At 45.8% G+C, this 24,493-nt stretch overlaps 1 protein-coding gene across 6 annotated transcripts in view; it reads right to left on the reverse strand.

Annotated features, from left to right (window-relative positions):
* Window positions 1-24,493, reverse strand: part of LOC138651035 (sulfotransferase 2B1-like) — a 134,508-nt gene that overhangs the window by 11,625 nt on the left and 98,390 nt on the right. For 5 of the 6 annotated variants that reach the window (XR_011315428.1, XM_069740972.1, XM_069740969.1 and 2 more), the window contains one exon: window positions 8,917-9,097. Coding sequence is in view for 5 of the 6 variants with exons in the window: in XM_069740972.1 (XP_069597073.1) it covers window positions 8,917-9,097 (181 nt within the window). In the remaining variant the exon portion in view is untranslated. The remainder of the gene's footprint in view (window positions 1-8,916; window positions 9,098-24,493) is intronic. The other variant, XM_069740973.1, reaches the window with a different exon arrangement.

Genomic DNA, 24,493 nt, shown 5'->3' on the forward strand with positions numbered 1-24,493 from the left:
GCCCGTTTTGACTTTGTGATTTCGTACCTTCCGGGCTCTAAAAATGTGAAGGCGGATGCTCTGTCTAGGAGTTTTGTGCCCGACTCTCCGGGTTTATCTGAGCCGGCGGGTATCCTCAAGGAAGGAGTAATTGTGTCTGCCATCTCCCCTGATTTGCGGCAGGTGCTGCAAAAATTTCAGGCAAATAAACCTAATCGTTGCCCAGCGGAGAAACTGTTTGTCCCTGATAGGTGGACGAATAGAGTTATCTCTGAACTTCATTGTTCGGTGTTGGCTGGTCATCCTGGAATCTTTGGTACCAGAGAGTTAGTGGCTAGATCCTTTTGGTGGCCCTCTCTGTCGCGGGATGTGCGTACTTTTGTGCAGTCCTGTGGGATTTGTGCTTGGGCTAAGCCCTGCTGTTCTCGTGCCAGTGGGTTGCTTTTGCCCTTGCCGGTCCCGAAGAGGCCTTGGACACATATCTCTATGGATTTTATTTCTGACCTTCCCGTTTCTCAAAAGATGTCAGTCATTTGGGTGGTCTGTGATCGCTTTTCTAAGATGGTCCATCTGGTACCCTTGTCTAAATTGCCTTCCTCCTCTGATTTGGTGCCTTTGTTCTTCCAGCATGTGGTTTGTTTGCATGGCATTCCAGAGAATATTGTTTCTGACAGAGGTTCCCAGTTTGTTTCGAGGTTTTGGCGAGCCTTTTGTGGTAGGATGGGCATTGATTTGTCTTTTTCCTCGGCTTTCCATCCTCAGACTAATGGCCAGACCGAACGAACCAATCAGACCTTGGAAACATATCTGAGATGCTTTGTTTCTGCTGATCAGGATGACTGGGTGTCCTTTTTGCCTTTGGCTGAGTTCGCCCTTAATAATCGGGCCAGCTCGGCTACCTTGGTTTCGCTGTTTTTCTGCAATTCTGGGTTCCATCCTCGTTTCTCTTCAGGACAGGTTGAGTCTTCGGACTGTCCTGGTGTGGATACTGTGGTGGACAGGTTGCAGCAGATTTGGACTCAGGTAGTGGACAATTTGACCTTGTCCCAGGAGAAGGCTCAACTTTTCGCTAATCGCAGATGCCGTGTGGGTCCCCGACTTCGTGTTGGGGATCTGGTTTGGTTATCTTCTCGTCATATTCCTATGAAGGTTTCCTCTCCTAAGTTTAAACCTCGTTTTATTGGTCCGTATAGGATATCTGAGGTTCTTAATCCTGTGTCTTTTCGTCTGACCCTTCCAGATTCTTTTTCCATACATAACGTATTCCATAGGTCATTGTTGCGGAGATACGTGGCACCTATGGTCCCATTTGTTTAGCCTCCTGCCCCGGTTTTGGTGGAGGGGGAATTGGAGTATATTGTGGAGAAGATTTTGGATTCTCGTGTTTCAAGACGGAAACTCCAGTATCTGGTTAAATGGAAGAGTTATGCTCAGGAAGATAATTCCTGGGTTTTTGCCTCTGATGTCCATGCTCCCGATCTTGTTCGTGCCTTTCATGTGGCTCATCCTGGTCGGCCTGGGGGCTCTGGTGAGGGTTCGGTGACCCCTCCTCAAGGGGGGGGTACTGTTGTGAATTCTGTGGCAGAGTTCACTCCTGTGGTCACAAGTGGTACTTCGGCTGATTCTCTCTGGGAGCTTCCGTTTGTGGAGGAAAGTGGTACTGCAGCTTCTGAGTTTCCTCCCTCAGGTGATCTGGTGAGGTCGTTAGCTGCTTCTCTACTTAACTCCACCTGATGCTTTGATCCATGCTTCCTGTCAATGTTCCAGTGTTGGACTTGTGTTTCTCTGGATCATTCCTGTGGCCTGCTGCTCTGCATAGCTAAGTGCCTCTTTGCTATTTGTTGCTATTTTTTCTGTCCAGCTTGTCTATTTGTTTTGCTGGAAGCTCTGGGACGCAAAGGGTGTACCTCCGTGTCGTTAGTTCGGTACGGAGGGTCTTTTTGCCCCTTTGCGTGGTTTTCTTTAGGGTTTTGTGTAGACCGCAAAGTTATCTTTCCTATCCTCGTTCTGTCTAGAATATCGGGCCTCACTTTGCTGAATCTATTTCATCCCTACGTTTGTCTTTTCATCTTACTCACAGTCATTATATGTGGGGGGCTGCCTTTTCCTTTGGGGTATTTCTCTGAGGCAAGGTAGGCTTATTTTTCTATCTTCAGGCTAGTTAGTTTCTCAGGCTGTGCCGAGTTGCATAGGGAGCGTTAGGCGCAATCCACAGCTGCCTCTAGTTGTGTTTGGAGAGGATCAGGAATTGCGGTCTACAGAGTTTCCACGTCTCAGAGCTCGTTCTATTATTTTGGGTTATTGTCAGATCACTGTATGTGCTCTGATCGCTATGTACATTGTGTTACTGAATTGCCTATCATAACAAGGATCCATATTTAAGTGTAAAATAAAGAATTAAAATAAAAAAATATTGCTGTACTTACCCTCTGACGCGCCCTGGTACTAACCGGCAGCCTTCCTTCCTTAGAATCAGCGCGTGAAGGACCTTAGATGACGTCGCGGCTTGTGATTGGTCGCGCGACTGCCCATGTGAATGGGTATAATAGGAATATACTCACCCTCGGACGCGCCCTGCTTCTTTCCGGCAGCCTTCCTTCCTAAGAATCAGCAATTGAAGGACCTTCGGTGACGTCGCGGCTTGTGATTGGTCGCGTGAGCGATCACATGAGCGGTCGCGCGACCAGTCACAAGCCGCGACGTCATCTAAGGTCCTTCACGCGCTGATTCTAAGGAAGGAAGGCTGCTGGTTAGTGCCGGAGCGCGTCAGAGTTACCCTCTGACATTGTATAGCAATATTTTTTATTTTAATTCTTTATTTTACACTTAAATATGGATTCCGATACGATTTCCGATATTGCAAACATATCGGAACTCGGTATCGGAATTCCGATACCAGATTCAGAAGATCGCCGACCTCATGGCCGACCCCACACAGGGGTCGGGTCGGGTTTCATGAAACCCGACTTTGCCAAAAGTCGGCGACTTCTGAAAATGGCCGACCCGTTTCGCTCAACCCTAGTCTTCACGTCATGAGGAAGACCAATGGATGGTCAGAACAGTGCGCCTCCCGGGCCACATGCTGTAAATGCCACTATTCACTCACCTCTGCTAGAGGCAAATGATGGCTGAATAACACAGAAATCATATGCCAGGAAAAAGTGAGCTCCTGGCTCCATGTAAAAAAGGAATGCATGACATAATAGGATGTCATGTGTTGGGAAGAGGTTGCAGAGCCTTTTTTTGTGACTTACGATATAAAATCACAGCAAAGTCTTCTTTAAAACAAAAAAAAATCCTTTTACAGACATGTTTCAGAGTTCTTGTAAAACATCAGTGCAAAGTAGGATATTGAAATTTACAGGCCAGCTAGTGCTCCCTGAAAAATTATTAAAGGGACAATCTTGACTTCTAAGATACTAGAGACCCTGTTCTCATTCTCTGCAAATAGGATATTTCTAAATGATCTTTCCATCGAGCATAAGTCTCTCTATGATAGTGGTTTTATAATAGGGGTTTATCCACAAACAAAGTGCATTATAAATAATCAATAGATCTTGGAATAATAATATGAGTGAGAACTGAAATTATAGAAAGGGATTTGTGTAACAATGTTCTTGCCAGTATACTGTAAAAATGTGTTTTACCTCACAGAAAGCAGCAGCTGCAATCTCGAGCTGTCCTGTCTGTATACTCTCTTTTGCCTGCTTCCCTGCCCAGGAGATGTGTTGTGTGCTCATAATGTTCCTACTCAGTCAGACACAGCCATTAAACGGTACAAAACGGGCAAATTTATAAGATTATCTCAGCACAGGAACATTTTTTCTAACACATCCATCTTTGAAACTTATTATTAAAATATATATTGATGAGATTGAACAGTTTTCATGGGAAAACCCCTTCAAGGAGAAACCTTACGCCTTCAACCCAGTATTTTGATTAAAACACTAAAGATATACAGCTTTGGCAAAAATTAAGAGACCACCACATCAAAACCCTGACATGGGCAGCCCAATCTCCAGACCTGAACCCCATTGAAACCTCTGGAATGTAATCAGGGAGGATGATGGACAGTCACAAGCCATCAAACAAAGAAGAACTGCTCACATTTTTGCACCAGAAGCAGAGTGAAAGACTGGTGGAAAGTGTTAGGGTTGGCGGAATGCACCGAGTATATATATATATATATGTATAAATAGATGTGTTCGCAACCCGGGGTCCACCGTGCAGGAGAGGAACCTGCTGCTGGCAAATGGCGGTGCTATAAGCAAACTCTGTTAACTCCACAGAGTCGCTAGAAATAAGATGCTGTGCCCTGTTAGCGTCACAGGGGAACACAGCTAACTGCCGAGCAGATGGCAGTCAGTGGTCATGCAGCCAGAAAAGCACATTAACACTCCTCACCAGAGGTGCCGGTATTCTAGGGGCTTATTTCAGCCAAGTCCCTGAATACACACATACAGGCGCGACCACAAATAACAAGCTCATGACATGAGGTGATACTAGCGCATGGCCGTGCGGCCATGCAAACCTTTTATAGCTATTAAAACAAAGGAGTACCAGCGGAGCATAGAAGTAGTGCAAAATTTAATTATTTATTAATTTTACAAGCAAGTAGTGCATGATACATAATACAAAGTACAAAAGGATGATTAAAAAAGAGTGAGTCCCCACTGGTGCAAAGCTGCCAATTATCAATATCACATGTGTGAGGTTATAGCAGGAAAGCAACCGAATAGGTGTGCTAAATCTCAGCTGTGGGTAACCAATATATCCCACAGTATCCAATACAGATCACAAAGCGGAGCTTATCAATAGATTGTGTAGAGGCAGTGTGCACCGGGCGGGATTCAGTCCAGAGATGGGGACATCTCAGATAACTCTACAGCTAGAAGACTTGGGTAAGCCGACCACAAAGTTCATCCCGACTATCTCCCAGGGCCTGTCTGCGACCGGCAGGGGGTAAAGTTGCCCAGCAGGCCGTTGTGGAGGAGACCGATTCTTGGCACAGGAGACACACGCCGAATATAGTCCCCGACGTCACGGGCCATATGCGGCCACCAGTACGTCCTCGCCAAAAGCTCAGATATCCTCTTGATCCCAAAATGTCCACCCACCTTGGACGAGTGAGCCCAAGAGAGAACCTCCAGTCACAAATTAGATGGAACGAAAGTCTTGCCTGGGTGCACAGACTCCAGCGAAATCGGAGCCACAGTTCTCAGGCTCTCTGAAGGGACAATAAGCCGAGGCTCCTCCTCCTCTGATGACACTACAGAGCGAGAGAGAGCATCAGCACAAACGTTCTTCTCCCCGGAAAGAAAATGGAGGGTGAAATGGAACCGGGAGAAGAACAAGGATCATCTAGCCTGACGAGAATTTAGACGCTGGGCTGTCTGTAAATACACCAAGTTCTTGTGGTCTGTGAACACCTGGAAGGGAAAGCAAGCTCCCTCCAGAAGATGTCTCCACTCTGAGAAAGCCAACTTCATAGCTAGCAACTCCCTGTTCCCGATGCAATAATTCCTCTCTGCTTGTGAAAAGTTCTTAGAGAAGAATAAGCAAGGATGCTTCCGACCTTGAGCATCTTTTTGGAAGAGGACTGCTCCAGCACCAACGGATGAGGCATTCACCTCCATAATAAATGGCTTATCTACATCGGGGCAATGTAGGATGAGAGCGCTAGCGAAGTGTGACTTAATTGAGAGAAAGGCATTGGAGACCTCCTCCGACCACAACTTGGGATTTGCCCCCTTTTTGGTGAGGGCAACCAAGGGAGCTACCAAAGTTGAGAAGTGTGGAATGAACTGGTGATAGTAATTAATGAACCCCATAAAGTGCTGCACCGCTTTGAGAGAAAGGGGTTCCTGCCAGTCCATCACAGCCTGTAGCTTAGCAGGATCCATAGCCAATCCCTGGGCAGAGATGATATAGACAAGGAAAGGGAAGGACTCCTGCTCAAACACACACTTCTCCAATTTGGCGTAGAGGGAGTTAGCCCGTAGGAGGTCGAAGACCTTGCAAACATCTCTCTGGTGGGAGTCTATATCTGGAAAGTAGATGAGAATATCATCCAGATAAACTACGACCGAGGTGGAAACCATATCCTGGAAGATGTTGCTTACAAAGTCCCAAGGGCATCACCAGATATTCATAGTGCCCATCCCTGGAGTTAAAAGCCGTCTTCCATTCGTCCCCCTCAGGGATGCGAATCAGGTTGTAAGCACCCCACAGATCTAATTTAGTAAATACCCTTGCTCCCCGTAGCCTATCAAAAAGCTCAGATATCAGGGGTAGTGGGTACTTATTCTTAACGGTGATGGCGTTAAGACCCCTGTAGTCTATGCATGGACGCAATTCTCCACTCTTCTTCTGTACAAAGAAGAACCCAGCCCAACAGGATCTCATCAATTCCCTCAGGAATAACGAGCAGAGATATAATCTTCTGATGAGATGGCGACAAGGACAGAGGGGAATTGCATGACGTTGGGCGAAGGCAGAAGACATAAAATTGCCCTCCGCCCCAGAATCCACGCAGATCTCTCCCGAGTGAGTGAATGAGCCTATTGTAATTGTCCCCTTAAAGGACAATTTGGAGGCAAACGTCGCCGTGTCTAGTGTACTTCCACCTACTACCACTAGACGCTAACTTTTCCTCGACCGCTGTGAACATCTGGTGGCAAGATGTCCTGACTGCTAGCAATCATGGCAGACCTTGAGTGCAGGAGCAGTTCGGGACTTAGATTCTGCTCGTGACACTTCCATGGCCTCATGTGACTCAGGGACCAGTACCGGAAATTCCAAAGGTTTAGTGAAGGTGGGAGCCAGCCGAAACCTCTGCCTACACTGTGCCCGCTCTAACCTCCGCTCGTGAAAACAGAGGTCAATACGTGCAGACACAGCTATTAACTCCTTCAGTGTGGCAGGAATCTCCCTTGAGGCCAGAGCGTCCTTCACGTGGTCAGCCAGCCCCCTCCAAAATATAGAGATAAGAGCTTTATCCGACCACTCCAGCTCAGATGCTAGGGTGCGGAAGTGGACGGCAAAATGGCTGACCAAGGACGAGCCCTGAGTCCATGCCAACAGTTGGAGTGCTGTATCATGGGTGACTCGAGGCCCTAAAAAGAACTTTTTCAGAGTGCTCAGGAACAGCAGAGCACTCTGCACCACATGATCACCACGCTCCCACAGCGGCGTAGCCCACTCCAATGCCCTGTCCGACAGGAGAGACACAATAAATCCCACTTTCGCCCGCTCTGTGGAGAAAAGTGCGGCCATGAACTCGAGATGTGTAGAGCACTGGCTCACGAAACCCCTACAAGATTTACTATCACCAGAAAATTTTTCTGGCAGCTGGAGGCGAGATAGAGTCGGAACAGGACAAGGTTGCTGCAGTCCCGCTAGCAGCCTGAACAGCAACTGCGGTAATATCCACAGCTGAGTTTGTGCGCTCGAGAGCCGCCAACCTATCCTCCAGCTGCTGGATGTACCGCAAGGATTGTTGTTTGTCTGTCATTTACTAGCCAGACCCTGGCGTAGGTATTATGTTAGGGTTGGCGATACGCACGAGTATATATATGTATAAATAGGTGCTTTCGCAACCCGGGGTTCACTGTGCAGGAGAGGAACCTGCTACTGGCAAATGGCAGCGCTATATGGCAGTATTAGCCAACTCTGTTAACTCCACAGAGTCGCTAGAAATAAGATGCTGTGCCCTGTTAGCGTCACAGGGGAACACAGCTAACTGCCGAGCTGATGACAGTCAGTGGTCACACACCCAGAAAAGTATACAAACACTCCTCACCAGAGGTGCCGGTATTCTAGGGGCTTATTTCAGCCGGGTTCCTGAATACACACATACAGGCACGACCACAAATAACAAGCTCATGACATGAGGTGATACTAGCGCATGGCCGTGCAGCCATGCAAACCTTTTATAGCTGCTGCAGCTTCAGGACCTTCATAGGGAACCAATGGAAGTTGCTACAGTACATGAGCAACTTCAGGACCTTCCTAGAGGACCAATGATAGCTGCTGCAGTACCTGAGCATGTGACCCCTGACCTCCAATGAGAGGTCTTACCTTGGGTATGCTCAGTGTGTGCAAAGCAGGACTTAGTCCCAGAAAAGACTGCTTGCTGCTGACCAGTGCAGGCTACAACAGCAGAGCCTGGAAAGGCAGTAGTAATCCTTTGCACAGTATCAGACTGAGTGAGATGCTGGGACCGATGTCTCCGCTGAGCAGGCTCCACTGTGGCTGATGTAGAATGGGAGACTGCAGCAGACATGGCTCAAGATTCCCACTGTGCAGCAGCAGGAACTCGACTCCTAACAGTAAGCATGCCAAGACGCATGAAAGCTGTGATTAAAAATCATGGTTATTCCACAAAATATTGATTTCTGAACTCTTCCTGAGTTAAAACATTAGTATTGTTGTTTTTAAATGATTATGAACTTGTTTTCGTTGCATTATTTGAGGACTAAAAGCACTGATTTTTTTTTATTTTGACCATTTTTCTTTGTTAGAAAAAAAATATAAAATATATTGCTTGGAAATTCAGAGACATGTTGTCAGAAGTTTATAGAATAAAAGAACAATTTACATTTTACTCAAAAATATACTTATAAAGAGAAAAATTAGACAAACTGAACATTTTGCAGTGGTCTCTTAATTTTTGCCAGAGCTGTATATCTTTGTGTTTGTGTTATCTGATTAAAACACTATACACCTCCCAACACCCAAAATTCGGAACAAATTTTGAAAACACTACTAATAAAATGCACTCATCGGCACTTTGTCACACTACCATTCATTTGAACCAAACTTAAATTTGTATGTCTAGATTAATTTGGTTACATGTAAAACTTGATAATTGTTTATTAAGATACTAGAAAAATTTATGTTTCTTTTTAATGAATTTGTAAAAAATCCAATTTTTACCTTTGCGCATAAAAGAACCTTTCGTTTGATCCATAATTTCCTGAGGGATGAGTGTGTAATTGGACATTTTGTTTTCTTTCATGACATTAAAAGATGAATGTTTTACAACTAAATCAATTTGAGAGTCGTTTATATCCTTCCCAAGGAACTCACAGATTCTTACCACACTGTCTCGAAGATCCTGCAGAAAACAAAAATACTGTTTTATTAAGGTTTCCCCATAAACTGCGGAAAAATGTAAATACATTATACTGATGTTATACACTTTATGTTTAGGAATATATTTCAGCTCCCTAGCTGTCAAGGCATTTCTAGAATTTAATAGAGAATTTAACTTCTGGAATCCTAACAAAGTGTAATGTGCACACTGTGAGGATTCTCCAATTTCCACAATAAGGTTACCTTCATACAACTGTATTTCTGCACATTTTCCTGCAATAGTAACATTGCAATTTGTTTCAGCAGTGAAATATTATACAGCATTTATAGTGCTCATTTTGTGCCTCAAATCACAAAAAAACTTGTTTGGTTAGAAATAACATCACTGTACTGTGCAGTCTAATAAGAGCATCTGAAGTTGGTCAATTTCATTGCCATTGTAATACTGCAATTCTTTTCAGCTGTTTAATTTTATACAGCATTTTTTTATTTTTTGGGCTGCAGTTGTGCCTCAAAACACTGCTGTATTGATACTCCAGTCTAATAAGCCAATCTGAAGTGGGCCAATTTTTATGTCATTGTAAGGGTATGTGCACACGTCAGGATTATTTACTGACAAAATCCTGAAAATTCTGCCAGAAATCCGAGTCTCTTTTCGCGCGGATTTCTCGGGGAATTTGCGCGTTTTTTGTGCGGATTTTGCGCTGATTTTTTGCGGAATTTTTGCGGATTTTTTTTTTCCTGAATGACCTTTTTGATAGCAAATCCGCAAAAAATCCGGAAAAAGAAAGAGCATGTCCGGATTTTTTGCAGGGTGCGTTTTTTTTGCGGAAAAAAACGCTAACATCTGCACAAAAAATGCGGAATGCATTCTAAATGATAGGATGCATAAAGTTAGCGGTTTTTTTTACCGGATTTATAGCGTTTTTATGGCGAAAATCCGCAAAAAAACGCTAAAAATCCTGACGTGTGCACATACCCTAATACTGCATTTTTTTCAGCAGTGTAAATTTATACAGCATTTTTCATGTTGAAGTTATTCATCAAAACACAAAAAAACCTTGTTTTTGTTAGAATTAGCATCGCTACATTGATGCTGCAGTCTAATAAGTCCATCTGAAATGGGCAAATTTTCCTGCGATAGTCATACTGCAACGTTTTCTCAACAGGGATGTATCATACGTAATTAGTGTTGATCATTCCGATACCGCAAGTATCGGGTATCGGCCGATATTTGCGGTATCGGAATTCCGATACCGAGTTCCGATATTTTTGTGATATCGGGAATCGGTATCGGGATTAAGATTAATGTGTAAAATAAAGAATAAAAATAAAAAATATTGATATACTTACCCTCTGACGCGCCCTGGTCGTCACCGCTGCAACCGCCTTGCTTTCGTTCGTAAAGGACCTTCGATGACGTCGCGGCTTGTGATTGGTCGCGTGAGTGGTCACATGACCGCTCAGCGATCAATCACAAGCCACGACGTCATCGAAGGCCCTTTACGCGCTCATTCTTCGGAACGAAAGCAAGGCGGTTGCAGCGGTGACGACCAGGGCGCGTCAGAGGGTAAGTATATCAATATTTTTTATTTTTATTCTTTATTTTACACATGAATATGGATCCCAGGGCCTCAAGGAGAGTTTCCTCTCCTTCAGACCCTGGGACCATTACAGGATACCTTCCGATATTTGTGTCCCATTGACTTGTATTGGTATCTGATATCGGTATCGGCGATATCCGATATTTTTCGGATATCGGCCGATACCATCCGATTCCGATACTTTCAAATATCGGACGGTATCGCTCAACACTATACGTAATTTAATATGGGCAATTCGCAAGGGGAAGGGATGGAGAAGTGGACATGATGCTGTTGGTGAATGCAGAGGCCGAGGACATGGGCAAAGTGAAACTGTGCCTGCCATGGGAGCACAACAAACACGCACATCATGTCGATTTAGCTTCCTGCCCACCTTGTTGAAGCTATACCAGTGTGAAAAGGTTATTGAATGAATAGCAAACAATGCATCCTGTCACTTTAACAGCACTATCCTGTTTTTGTGCACTTGCTTGAAGTTTCCTCACCCTGTGTCCTCGTATCCCTCTGTACACTTTCCATCTCTTGATTTGCTGTGCGTACTGACCTCAGGAGGTACGAGAAACCCCTCAATGACCTTTTAGGGAGCCATGTCTGAGGTGGTGTTTTTTCTTAGTTTTGCGGTTAGGGATTGTGGAGTCTGCACAGGGACAAGGAGGGTGTGGGTGAAGCTACCCTGTGTTGTTTTAGGCTTTATTATTCCCAATACCTATGTATGAGTTTGTTACACACATAACAATATCCATTGGATATATCCGTAAACTACTTCTAAGGCAGGATTTCCAACCTTCCTCTTCTATGATCCCGACATACCCCTTATACTACCTCCCTTACTCCCTAGTATGCCTAATGTTTCCAATTGTTACTATTGTCATAACTGCTATGGGAACATCATGGCAAATGTCCCTGGAAGCATTTTTGACTCCTAGGTCAAAGCTGTAAACAATGTTGTCAGCAATGTTGTCTGCTGGGAAATATGTTAAGGAACATCCTTTCCAGGGTAATGACTTGTATGTAAGGCAAAATAACTAACCCCAAACAAAAATGTTCCTCCACACCTTGTATTCAACCAATACAAGTGCATTCACTGGGAAATGTAATTGTAACATTTAACAACCCTAGCTGGCAAAGTGGTGTGTGACACATAAGCAGTTACATCTTGTTTAATTTATGAAGGCGGGACTCTTAAAGTTACAGAGCCTATTTTAAGAGGGGCATCAGGTGGCATTAATCTTCTTAAAGAGCCATTAAACAGTGGGTCTCCTATACTGTTATTCCAAATGTAGTGAGTGGCTGTGCTGACAAAAATTAGGACGCACCCCAATACTACTTTCACGAGATGCTGCATTGCAATGTTGCATTGAAGGTCTTGCCTGCCCCAAACTTACATGCAGCCCAATAACCATTTCAGCAGACATTTTTGAGGGCCTTATGACAAAATTGTTCCCATTAGAAGAAAGTGTGTCTCCCATACTGTTTGCTTATGCATTTAATGCAAGGCCTGCCCTGCACCAAAGTTAGATGCACCACATTAACCATTTCAGCAGACGTACTTGAGGGCCTCATGACAAAATTGTTCCCGTTAGAAGAAAGTGCGTCTCCCATACTGTTTGCTTATGCACTGTATGCAAGGCCTGCCCTGCACCGCACCAATGTTGAATGCACCCCAATAAGCCTTTCAGCAGATGTACTTTACCGCCTCATGATAAAATTGTTCCCATTAGAAGAAAGTGCGTCTCCCATACTGTTTGCTTATGCATTTAATGCAAGACCTGCCCTGCACCGGTTACTTGCACCCCACTAACCCATTCAGCTGACGTACTTGAGGGCCTCATGACAAAATTGTTCCCATTAGAAAAAAGTGTGTCTCCCATACTGTTTGCTTATGCATTGAATGCAAGGCCTGCCCTGCACCAAAGTTACATGCACCCCATTAACCGGTTCAGCAGACGTACTTGAGGGCCTCATGACAAAATTGTTCCCATTAGCAGAAAGTGTGTCTCCCATACTGTTTGCTTATGCATTGAAAGCAAGGCCTGCCCTGCACCAATGTTACATGCACTCCAATAACCCCTTGAAACCACATACTGGATGGCCACATGAAACAAAAGTTCCCATTATTTTTTTTATTACCATAAACTTTGTCCATGAAGTGAATGCAAACCCTGGCCGTAATTTGCTCGCACCACAATCTCCCTTGGAAGAAATGTGGAGGAGCGTCTCATAAATTTTTTTTCACATTACAAAGGATCGCTTCACCTATACTTGGAATGCCCATACACTAAGTGCATGGACTGACAAACATTTTTCCCTGGGGGTACACTTTTTGTTTAAAAAATTATTTACGGGTATCAGATACACCCTTTCCAAATGTTAGAGTCATGTGGCATCACGGAATACGTTCACCCTCGTGTTCTAGTGGTGGTGTCTGAAGAGACGTGGAGGATGTCCCCCTATGAATGTTTTCCCAATTTAAAGGAGCTGGTCTCCTATACTTGTAATGCCCATACACTAAGTGTTAGGTCTGACAAACATTTCCCCCTAGGGGGTCTACTTTTATTTTTTAATTCTTTACGGACATCATAAATACCCTTGCCAAAAATGAGAGTGACTGTTGCATAACGGAATACGTTCACCCTCGTGTTCTAGTGGTGGTGTCTGAAGAGACATGGAGGATGTCCTCCAATGAATGTTTTCCCAATTTAGAGGAGTGGGTCTCCAATACTTGGAATGCTCATACCCTAAGTGCATGGGCTGACAAATATTTCCCCATTGTGAGTACATTTTTTTTTTATGTTTTACTGGCCTCATAGACACCATTAAAAAAAATAGACTGGCTGTAGCATCACAGAACACATTCACCCTGGCATTCGAGTAGTGGTGGATGATGAGCATGAGGAGAAGGAGGAGTAGGACGCAAAATAGCCAAAACCAGGAAGCATATACCCATGTATGGGTGTGAAGAGATACATGGGAATACACCTCCCAAAAATACACTGTATTGGAGGTTATGTTTCGCTATCATTTGGTGGTGTAGAGAAGTCTGGCCCAATCCAGCCCTTGTTCATTTTTATAAGAGTCAGCCTGTCTGCATCTTCCTTTGACAGGCGAATGCGCCTATCTGTTACAATTCCACCAGCGTCAAACCCGCTCTGACAAAACGCTAGCGACAAGGCAGGCCAGGACATCCAAAGCGTAGAGAGTCAGTTCATGCCACGTGTCCAGCTTGGATACCCAATAATTAAAAGGCACAGAGGAATCACGGAGAATGTTGGTACAGTCAGAAAGGTACTCCCTCACCATCTTCCTAAACATTTCATTCCTTGTGACATTACCCTGCGCTTCTGGGCCAGGGCGAAGGGAGGGTCTGATAAAACTGTCCCAAAACTATGCCAGTGCTGGATTGGAGTTGTGCCTCTCTCGCCTGTACTCCTTGGTTATCCAATGCACTGTGACGTCTGCTGCCAGTGTTTTCAGATGGGAAATATTTTTATAATTCTGCAACAATGGCCCTCTGGTACTGCACCATTTTAGTATACCTGTCTGCCTCTGGAACAAGATATTGAAAGTTCTCCTTGTAGCGTGGGTCTAAAAGTGTCAATACCCAGTGATGTCTGTCACCCAAAATTTCTACAATACCAGAGTCATGGGAAAGGTAGCACAACATAAAGTCAACCACGCGTGCCAGACTGGTAACAGGAAAGCCTTCCGTGTGTTAGGTCTCGAGTTCCCGCTTCTGCACAGGGGGAATCTCGAGCCATCTCCGCTGCGGTCTCCCATTCTTATCCAGCCGCAGTGGAGTCTGCTCAGCAGGGACGTCGGTCCCAGCGTCTTGCTCGGTCTCGCTCTGTACAGAGAGTTACTGCTGCTTCTTCAGCTTCTGCCATTAAAGTCAGTGCTGGTCAGCAGCGAGCAGACATCTCTGGGACTAAGTCCTTGTCTGCACACACTGAGCATGCCCAGGGCAAGATCTCCCGTTGGAGATCGAGGGTCATGTGCTCAGGCCCTGCAGCACATTCCATTGGTCCTCTTGGCAGGTCTTGGAAGGGCAAAGTTTCTGTGGCCACTTCCTGTGCTGCAACTATATAAACTGCGCATGACCGCACGGCCATGCGCTAGTGTACAATTGTTAATGTGTGTATGTTGTGAGTGCAAGTCGTCCTTGGATACCCCTACCCTATTGAATGTCTGTTCGCGGAAGGTGTATGGTTGCTATCTAGCGCCCGACTTATCCTACAGCACTAATCACACATTACAGCGTCCAGTTGCTGTGACCGCCAGTACGGCGCCGTGCACTTCCTCTGTGCTTTCCATACCCAAGCCTCGGTGGTTAGTGGCGTTCGTCAGTGCGGCACCGCATGCACTCTTGTGCCTTAATATGGTTATTTAGTTTCCTTACACACCCAGTTGCGGTGTTGTGCCAGCAAGGGTCTAATCGGACTTCAATCCTAGTTGGGGTTGAGTTCGCTGACTACTTGCTCGCGCTCTATGTGCGGTACCGCGGTCCTGTGACGCAACAGGATCGCTTCCTTCACGCTGGGTGAAGTTTAACCCACGTGTGTATACTTATGAGTACCACCATATAGTCCGTCATTACTTGGCAGCAGGTTCCATCTCTGCACGGTGGACCCCGGGCTGCGAACACACCATACTCTATCTGTCTTTGTATTTGGTGCGTTCCGCTAGCCCTAACACCGTGTCCTCAACAACAGGATGAGTGACTAAGGTATCCTCCTCCTCCTCTCTGTCCTCAGGCCATCCACGCTGAACATACGGTATGATAGTTGTGTTTGTAGTACGGTCTATACCACATGAAAGTAGATCCTGTCCTTCCTACTCCCCCTCATTGTCAACCAATCCACGTTCGGATGACATGAGGCTGGGCTGTGTGTAATCACCCTGCATGATTCCTTGCTTCATGTCCTCATGCTCCGCCTGCAATGCATCCTCTTTCATTGTGAGCAGAGAGCTATTCAGAATGCATAGAAGCGGCATGATGACGCTAATTGTGGCTTCATCGCCGCTCACCATCTGGGTGGACTCCTCAAAGGTTTGTAGGATGGTACAGATGTCTGACATCCATATCCACTCCTGAGGTCTTATGTGTGGAGTCTGAACTGAATAACGACAGCCTTGTTGATGCTGGTAGTCAACAACTGCCCTCTTCTGTTCACAAATTATTTCCAACATATGCAGTGTAGGGTTGAAACGCATGGGCATATCACACACCAGTCTGTGTGCCGAAAGCTGCAAACGCTGTTGAAACACAGCAAGGGTGGCTGAAGCTGTAGCTGACTTTCTAAAATGGGCAATCAGTCAGTGTACTTTCATATGCAGATCCAGCAGCTCTGGGTAGGTTTTGAGAAAATTCTGAATCAAGAGGTTAAGCACATGGGCCAGGCAAGGCACGTAAGTGAGCTCACCTCGCTTCAGAGCTGCCACCAGATTCTGGCCATTGTCACACACAACCATGCCTGGCTGTAGGTTCAGCGGTGTCAACGACAGATCAGACTTCTCTTTCAGAACTGTCCACAATTCTTCAGTATTGTGCGGTTTGTCACCTAAGCAGATTAGCTTCAGCACAGCCTGTTGGCGCTTGACTGAGGCAGTTCTGCAGTGCTTCCAGATTGTGACTGATGTGCTACTTTTGGAGATGGAGGCTGAAGAGGAGGCGGAATGGGAGGTGCAGGAGCTGTAGACTGTGGGGGCAACCTCGATTGACATAGGGCCCACAATCCTCGGGGTTGGGAGAACATGCACCATCCCAAGATCCGACTGGGTCCCAGCTTCTACTATGTTAACTGTTATGACCTGATGGTCAGGACATTAATGGACCTGGTGGTTAAGAGCACACGGAATGACCTGATAGTTACTGATAATAAAGGACGAGCTCTGGGACGTGGGAACTCTGCTGACCGCAATCCCTAATCCTATCACACACATTAGAAATAGCCGTGGATTGCTCCTAACGCTCCCTATGCAACTCGGCACAGCCGAAGGAACTAGCTAGCCCTGAAGATAGAAAAATAAAGCCTACCTTGCCTCAGAGAAATTCCCCAAAGGAAAAGGCAGCCCCCCACATATAATGACTGTGAGTAAAGATGAAAATACAAACACAGAGATGAAATAGATTTAGCAAAGTGAGGCCCGACTTACTGAACAGACTGAGGATAGGAAAGGTTGCTTTGCGGTCAGCACAAAAACCTACAAAAAAGACCACGCAGAGGGCGCAAAAAGACCCTCCGCATCGACTCACGGTGCGGAGGCGCTCCCTCTGCGTCCCAGAGCTTCCAGCAAGCAAGACTACAATAAAAATAGCAAGCTGGACAGAAAAATAGCAAACCAAAGAAAATACAAGCAGGAACTTAGCTTCTGCTGGGAAGACAGGTCACAAGAACGATCCAGGAGTGAACTAGACCAATACTGGAACATTGACAGGTGGCATGGAGCAAAGATCTAAGTGGAGTTAAATAGAGCAGCCAGCTAACGAATTAACCTCGTCACCTGTGGAAGGAAACTCAGAAACACCCACCAGAGGAAGTCCATGGACAGAACCAGCCAAAGTACCATTCATGACCACAGGAGGGAGCCCAACAACCGAATTCACAACAGTACCCCCCCCTTGAGGAGGGGTCACCGAACCCTCACCAGAGCCCCCAGGCCGACCAGGATGAGCCAAATGAAAGGCACGAACCAGATCGGCAGAATGAACATCAGAGGCAAAAACACAGGAATTATCTTCCTGACCATAACCCTTCCACTTGACCAGGTACTGGAGTTTCCGTCTCGAAATACGAGAATCCAAAATCTTCTCCACCACATACTCCAACTCACCCTCAACCAACACCGGGGCAGGAGGATCAACGGATGGAACCACAGGCACCACGTATCTCCACAATAACGACCTATGGAACACATTATGGATGGCAAAAGAAGCAGGAAGGGCCAAATGAAATGACACAGGATTGATAACCTCAGAAATCTTATACGGACCAATGAAACGAGGCTTAAACTTAGGAGAGGAAACCTTCATAGGAACATAACGAGACGACAACCAAACCAAATCCCCAACACGAAGTCGGGGACCCACACAGCGCCGGCAGTTAGCGAAACATTGAGCCTTCTCCTGGGACAATGTCAAATTGTCCACCACATGAGTCCAAATCTGCTGCAACCTATCCACCACAGTATCTACACCAGGAAAGTCCGAAGACTCAACCTGCCCTGAAGAGAAACGAGGATGGAAACCAGAATTGCAGAAAAACGGCGAAACCAAAGTAGCCAAGCTGGCCCGATTATTAAGGGCGAACTCAGCTAACGGCAAAAAGGACACCCAATCATCCTGATCAGCAGAAACAAAGCATCTCAGATATGTTTCCAAAGTTTGATTAGTTCGTTCGGTTTGGCCATTTGTCTGAGGATGGAAAGCCGAGGAAAAAGACAAATCAATGCCCATCCTAGCACAAAAGGATCGCCAAAACCTCGAAACAAACTGGGAACCTCTGTCAGAAACGATGTTCTCCGGGATACCATGTAAACGAACCACATGCTGGAAAAATAATGGCACCAAATCAGAGGAGGAAGGCAATTTAGACAAAGGTACCAAATGGACCATCTTAGAAAAGCGATCACAAACCACCCAAATGACCGACATCTTTTGAGAGACGGGGAGATCTGAAATAAAATCCATAGAAATATGCGTCCAGGGCCTCTTCGGGACCGGCAAGGGCAAAAGCAACCCACTGGCACGAGAACAGCAGGGCTTAGCCCGAGCACAAGTCCCACAGGACTGCACAAAAGAACGCACATCCCGTGACAAAGACGGCCACCAAAAGGATCTATCCACCAAATCTCTGGTACCAAAGATTCCAGGATGCCCAGCCAACACTGAACAATGAATCTCAGAGATAACTCTACTAGTCCATCTATCAGGGACAAACAGTTTCTCCGCTGTGCAACGGTCAGGTCTATCTGCCTGAAATTATTGCAGCACCCGCCGCAAATCAGGGGAGATGGCAGACAAAATTACCCCCTCTTTGAGAATACCCGCCGGCTCAGGAACACCCGGAGAGTCAGGCACAAAACTCCTTGACAGGGCATCAGCCTTCACATTCTTAGAGCCCGGAAGGTACGAAACCACAAAATCAAAATGGGAGAAAAATAACGACCATCGAGCCTGTCTCGGATTCAACCATTTGGCAGACTCAAGATAAGTCAAATTCTTGTGATCTGTCAAGACCACCACGCGATGCTTGGCTCCTTCAAGCCAATGACGCCACTCCTCGAATGCCCACTTCATGGCCAACAACTCTCGATTACCAACATCATAATTACGCTCAGCAGGCGAAAACTTTCTAGAAAAGAAAGCACATTGCTTCATCACCGAGCCATCAGAACTTCTTTGCGACAAAACCGCCCCTGCTCCAATCTCAGAAGCATCAACCTCAACCTGAAATGGGAGCGAAACATCTGGCTGGCACAACACAGGGGCAGAAGAAAAACGACGCTTCAACTCCTGAAAAGCCTTTACAGCTGCAGAAGACCAATTGACCACATCAGCACCCTTCTTGGTCAAATCAGTCAACGGTTTAGCAACACTAGAAAAATTAGCGATGAAGCGCCGATAAAAATTAGCAAAGCCCAGGAACTTTTGCAGGCTCTTCACAGATGTCGGCTGAGTCCAAACGTAAATGGCCTGGACTTTAACAGGGTCCATCTCGATAGTAGAAGGGGAAAAAATGAACCCCAAAAATGAAACCTTCTGAAATCCAAAGAGACACTTTGACCCCTTCACAAACAAGGAATTCGCACGAAGGACATGGAACACCATTCTGACCTGCTTCACATGAGACTCCCAATCATCCGAAAAGACCAAAATATCATCCAAATACACAATCAGGAATTTATCCAGGTACTCTCGGAAGATGTCATGCATAAAGGACTGAAATACTGATGGAGCATTGGAAAGCCCGAATGGCATAACCAGGTACTCAAAATGGCCCTTCGGCGTATTAAATGCTGTTTTCCATTCATCGACTTGTTAAATACGCACAAGATTATACGCCCCTCGAAGATCTATCTTGGTGAACCAACTAGCCCCTTTAATACGAGCAAACAAATCAGACAGCAATGGCAAAGGATACTGAAATTTGACTGTAATTTTATTAAGAAGGCAGTAATCAATACAAGGTCTCAAAGAACCATCCTTCTTGGCCACAAAAAAGAACCCTGCTCCTAACGGTGATGACGACGGGCGAATATGGCCTTTCTCCAAGGATTCCTTTATATAACTCCGCATAACGGCGTGTTCTGGCACAGATAAATCGAACAATCGGCCCTTAGGAAACTTACTACCAGGAATCAAATTAATTGCACAATCGCAATCCCTATGAGGAGGTAGGGCACTGGCTTTGGGCTCATCAAATACATCCCGATAATCCGACAAAAACTCTGGAACTTCAGAAGGAGTGGAAGACGAAATAGACAAAAATGGAACATCACCATGTACCCCCTGGCAACCCCAGCTGGACACAGACATAGATTTCCAGTCCAATACTGGATTATGAACCTGTAGCCATGGCAACCCTTAAAACGACCACATCATGCAGATTATGCAACACCAGAAAGCGGATATCCTCCTGATGTGCAGGAGCCATGCACATGGTCAATTGGGTCCAGTACTGAGGCTTATTCTTGGCCAAAGGCGTAGCATCAATTCCTCTCAATGGAATAGGATACTGCAAGGGCTCCAAGAAAAAACCACAGCGCCTAGCATACTCCAAGTCCATCAAATTCAGGGCAGCGCCTGAATCCACAAATGCCATAACAGAATAGGATGACAAAGAGCAAATCAGAGTAACGGACAATAGAAATTTAGACTGTACCGTACCAATGGTGGCAGACCTAGCGAACCGCTTAGTGCGCTTAGGACAATCGGAGATAACATGAGTGGAATCACCACAGTAAAAACATAGCCCATTCCGACGTCTGTGTTCTTGCCGTTCAGCTCTGGTCAAAGTCCTATCACATTGCATAGGCTCAGGCTCATGCTCAGATAGTACCGCCAAATGGTGCACAGCTTTACGCTCACACAAGCGTCGATCGATCTGAATGGCCAAAGACAGACTCATTCAGACCAGCAGGCATGGGAAATCCCACCATGGCATCCTTAAGGGCTTCAGAGAGACCCTTTCTGAAGATTGCTGCCAGGGCACATTCATTCCACTGAGTGAGCACAGACCACTTTCTAAACTTCTGACAATATATCTCCGCTTCATCCTGGCTCTGCCACAGAGCCAGCAAGATTTTCTCCGCCTGATCCACTGAATTAGGTTTGTCATAAAGCAATCCAAGCGCCAGGAAAAACGCATCAACATCACGCAATGCCGGATCTCCTGATGCAAGAGAAAATGCCCAGTCTTGAGGGTCACCATGTAACAAAGAAATAATGATCTTTACTTGTTGAACAGGGTCACCTGAGGAGCGAGGTTTCAAGGCAAGAAACAATTTACAATTATTTTTGAAATTCAAGAACTTAGATCTATCACCAAAAAAAAAATCAGGAATTGGAATACTAGGCTCTGACATCGGATTCTGAACCACAAAATCTTGAATGTTTTGTACCCTTGTAGTGAGATTATCCATCCAAGAGGACAGACCTTGAATGTCCATGTTTACACCTGTGTCCTGAACCACCCAGAGGTAAAGGGGAAAAGAGAGACAAAACACACTGCAAAGAAAAAAAAATGGTCTCAGAACTTCTCTTATCCCTCTATTGAGATGCATTAGTACTTTGGGCCACCTGTACTGTTATGACCTGGTGGTCAGGACAATAATGGACCTGGTGGTTAAGAGCACATGGAATGACCTGATAGTTACTGATAATAAAGGACGAGCTCTGGGACGTGGGAACTCTGCTGACCGCAATCCCTAATCCTATCACACACACTAGAAATAGCCGTGGATTGCTCCTAACGCTCCTTATGCAACTCGGCACAGCCTAAGGAACTAGCTAGCCCTGAAGATAGAAAAATAAAGCCTACCTTGCCTCAGAGAAATTCCCCAAAGGAAAAGGCAGCCCCCCACATATAATGACTGTGAGTAAAGATGAAAATACAAACACAGAGATGAAATAGATTTAGCAAAGTGAGGCTCGACTTACTGAACAGACTGAGGATAGGAAAGGTTGCTTTGCGGTCAGCACAAAAACCTACAAAAAGACTACGCAGAGGGCGCAAAAAGACCCTCCGCACCGACTCACGGTGTGGAGGCGCTCCCTCTGCGTCCCAGAGCTTCCAGCAAGCAAGACTACAATAAAAATAGCAAGCTGGACAGAAAAATAGCAAACCAAAGAAAATACAAGCAGGAACTTAGCTTCTGCTGGGAAGACAGGTCACAAGAACGATCCAGAAGTGAACTAGACCAATACTGGAACATTGTCAGGAGGCATGGAGCAAAGATCTAAGTGGAGTTAAATAGAGCAGCCAGCTAATGAATTAACCTCGTCACCTGTGGAAGGAAACTCAGAAACACCCACCAGAGGAAGTCCATGGACAGAACCAGCCGAAGTACCATTCATGACCACAGGAGGGAGCCCGACAACAGAATTCACAACAGTTAACCCAGTGTGCCATCAGCGAGATGTACCATCCCTGCCCAAAATCACTTGTTCACAGTTCTGTGGTTAGATGGCCTTTCCCTGTAACAGCATTGTTGAGGGCACGTGTAATGTCGCGGGACACGTGCTTGTGTAATGCCTGGACGGCACACATGGAGAAATAGTGGTGGCTCGGGACCAAATACCTTGGGACGGCCGCCGCCATCACGTTGCATAATGTTTTAGTCTCCCAGTGCCTAAAAGGCAACATTTCGAGCGCAAGCAAACGAGAAATTTGTGAATTTAGTACTGTGGCCTGTGGGGCATTGGATGCGTACTGCCGCTTGCGTTCCAATGACTGTGGTATGGACAACTGAAGGCTGCACTGGGGCAAGAACGTGGATGTGCTCTATGGATGATGGTGCTAGTTGAGTCTGGGTAAGGGCAGGAGGCATCTTCACATGCACCGTGGACAGGGGATTGGCTTTCACAACAGTGGAAGAAGGAGTGGTTTTACCTGCAGACACTGTTTCTGGTGCCTGTGGTTTGGCCCACAAAGTCAGGTGCTTTGCTGCCATGTGCCTGATCATGCTGGTGGTGGTCAGGCTGGTACTTTTGCTACCCCTGCTGATGCGGGCATGGCAGGTGGTGCAAATGGCCTGTTTGGGGTTATCGGCAGAGTATTTAAAAAACATCCAAACTCTGGAAGACCTTACAGTTGGACTGGCAACTTCCATCATGTTGATGTTGCGTGGAACAGTTGCCAACCTTCTGTCTGCGGACACCACACTGCATCTTCCTGCCTGTTGGGGTGCCTTCATCCCGCTGCATGCTGCTGTCCTCGCTATGCATGTCCTACTGCCAGGTTTTGTCAGTTACTATATCATCCCCCTCCTCTTCTTTCACTTCCGCACCCTGGTCCTCCTTCTGAGTTTCTGACAATTGTCTGTCATCATCGTCCACCTCTTGTGACATGTTACCACCATTACCTTCGTGTGACCGTGGCTTCTGAAATATTTAGGCATCGCTTCATGGAATCTCATCTTGCATCACTTCAAGTGGACCGGGGGAGAGGCCCGAATCGATAAATGGAAAAGTGAACAACTCTTAGGAGTGTCCAAGTGTTGGATCAGTTGTCTCAGGGCACTGAGCTTGGTGGGATGAAGGAGGATCAGGACGAGGAATAGGCGGTCCAGTCATGGCTACTCAGACTTGATGGTGTGGAAGACATGGAAGGGTGCTGGTGGTGGTGCAAAGTGACTGGAAGCATTATCAGCCATCCAACCAACTATCTTTTCAAGCTGCTCTAGTGTCAAGAGTGCTGTTCTGCCGTTCCCTATGAATTCTGACAGGAATCTGTTGAGAGAAGATGTGGGTGTTTGTTGTGGCCCACCTTCAGCTTGCCCATGGCCTCGACCTCTGCATGCACCATCACCATCACGTCCATTTCCCCGACCCTTGCCATGCGCCTTGCCCATTTTAATAGTAAAGTGAATGCAAGCCTCTACTGTAATCTAATGACACAATTTGTAGGCCACAGATAGATGAGGCGTGTCATAGAGATACCAGACTGTTCAATATGTGGCCGGTAATTTATTTTTTTTTTACCCCAAAAAAGTGTTTTGAGCTAGGGTAGCAGACAGCAAAAAAAGTGGAATGTAGGCCTGAAAAGCAACTATTTGTTGAGCACAGATATACCAGGCGTCTGACGGAGATAACAGACTGATCAATACATGGCCTGTATTTTTTTATCTTTTACCCCAAAATACTGTATAGTCCTAGGGTAGCAGACAGCAAAAAAGTGGAATTTAGGCCTGAAAAGCAACTATTTGTTGAGCACAGACAGACCAGGAGTCTGACGGAGATAACAGATGTTCAATATGTGGCCAGAGTATTTTTTTTATTTTAAACCCCCAAATAGTCTACAGGACTATGGTAACAGAAAGCAAAGACAGTGGAATGCAGGCCTGAATTGTCACAATTTGTAGGCCACAAATAGATCAGATGTCTGTCAGCGATACCAGACTGTTCAATACGTGGCCTGTATTTTTTTTTTTTTTACCTCAAAATAGTGTATAGACCTAGGATAGCAGACAGGCAAAAAGTAGAATGTAGGTCTGAAAAGCAACTATTTGTAGAGCACAGATAGACCAGGAGTCTGACGGAGATAGCAGACTGTTCAATAAGTGGCCTGTGTTTTTTTATTTTTAACCCCAAAATA

Source organism: Ranitomeya imitator, chromosome 10, assembly GCF_032444005.1.
Source record: "Ranitomeya imitator isolate aRanImi1 chromosome 10, aRanImi1.pri, whole genome shotgun sequence".
Taxonomy (NCBI): domain Eukaryota; kingdom Metazoa; phylum Chordata; class Amphibia; order Anura; family Dendrobatidae; genus Ranitomeya; species Ranitomeya imitator.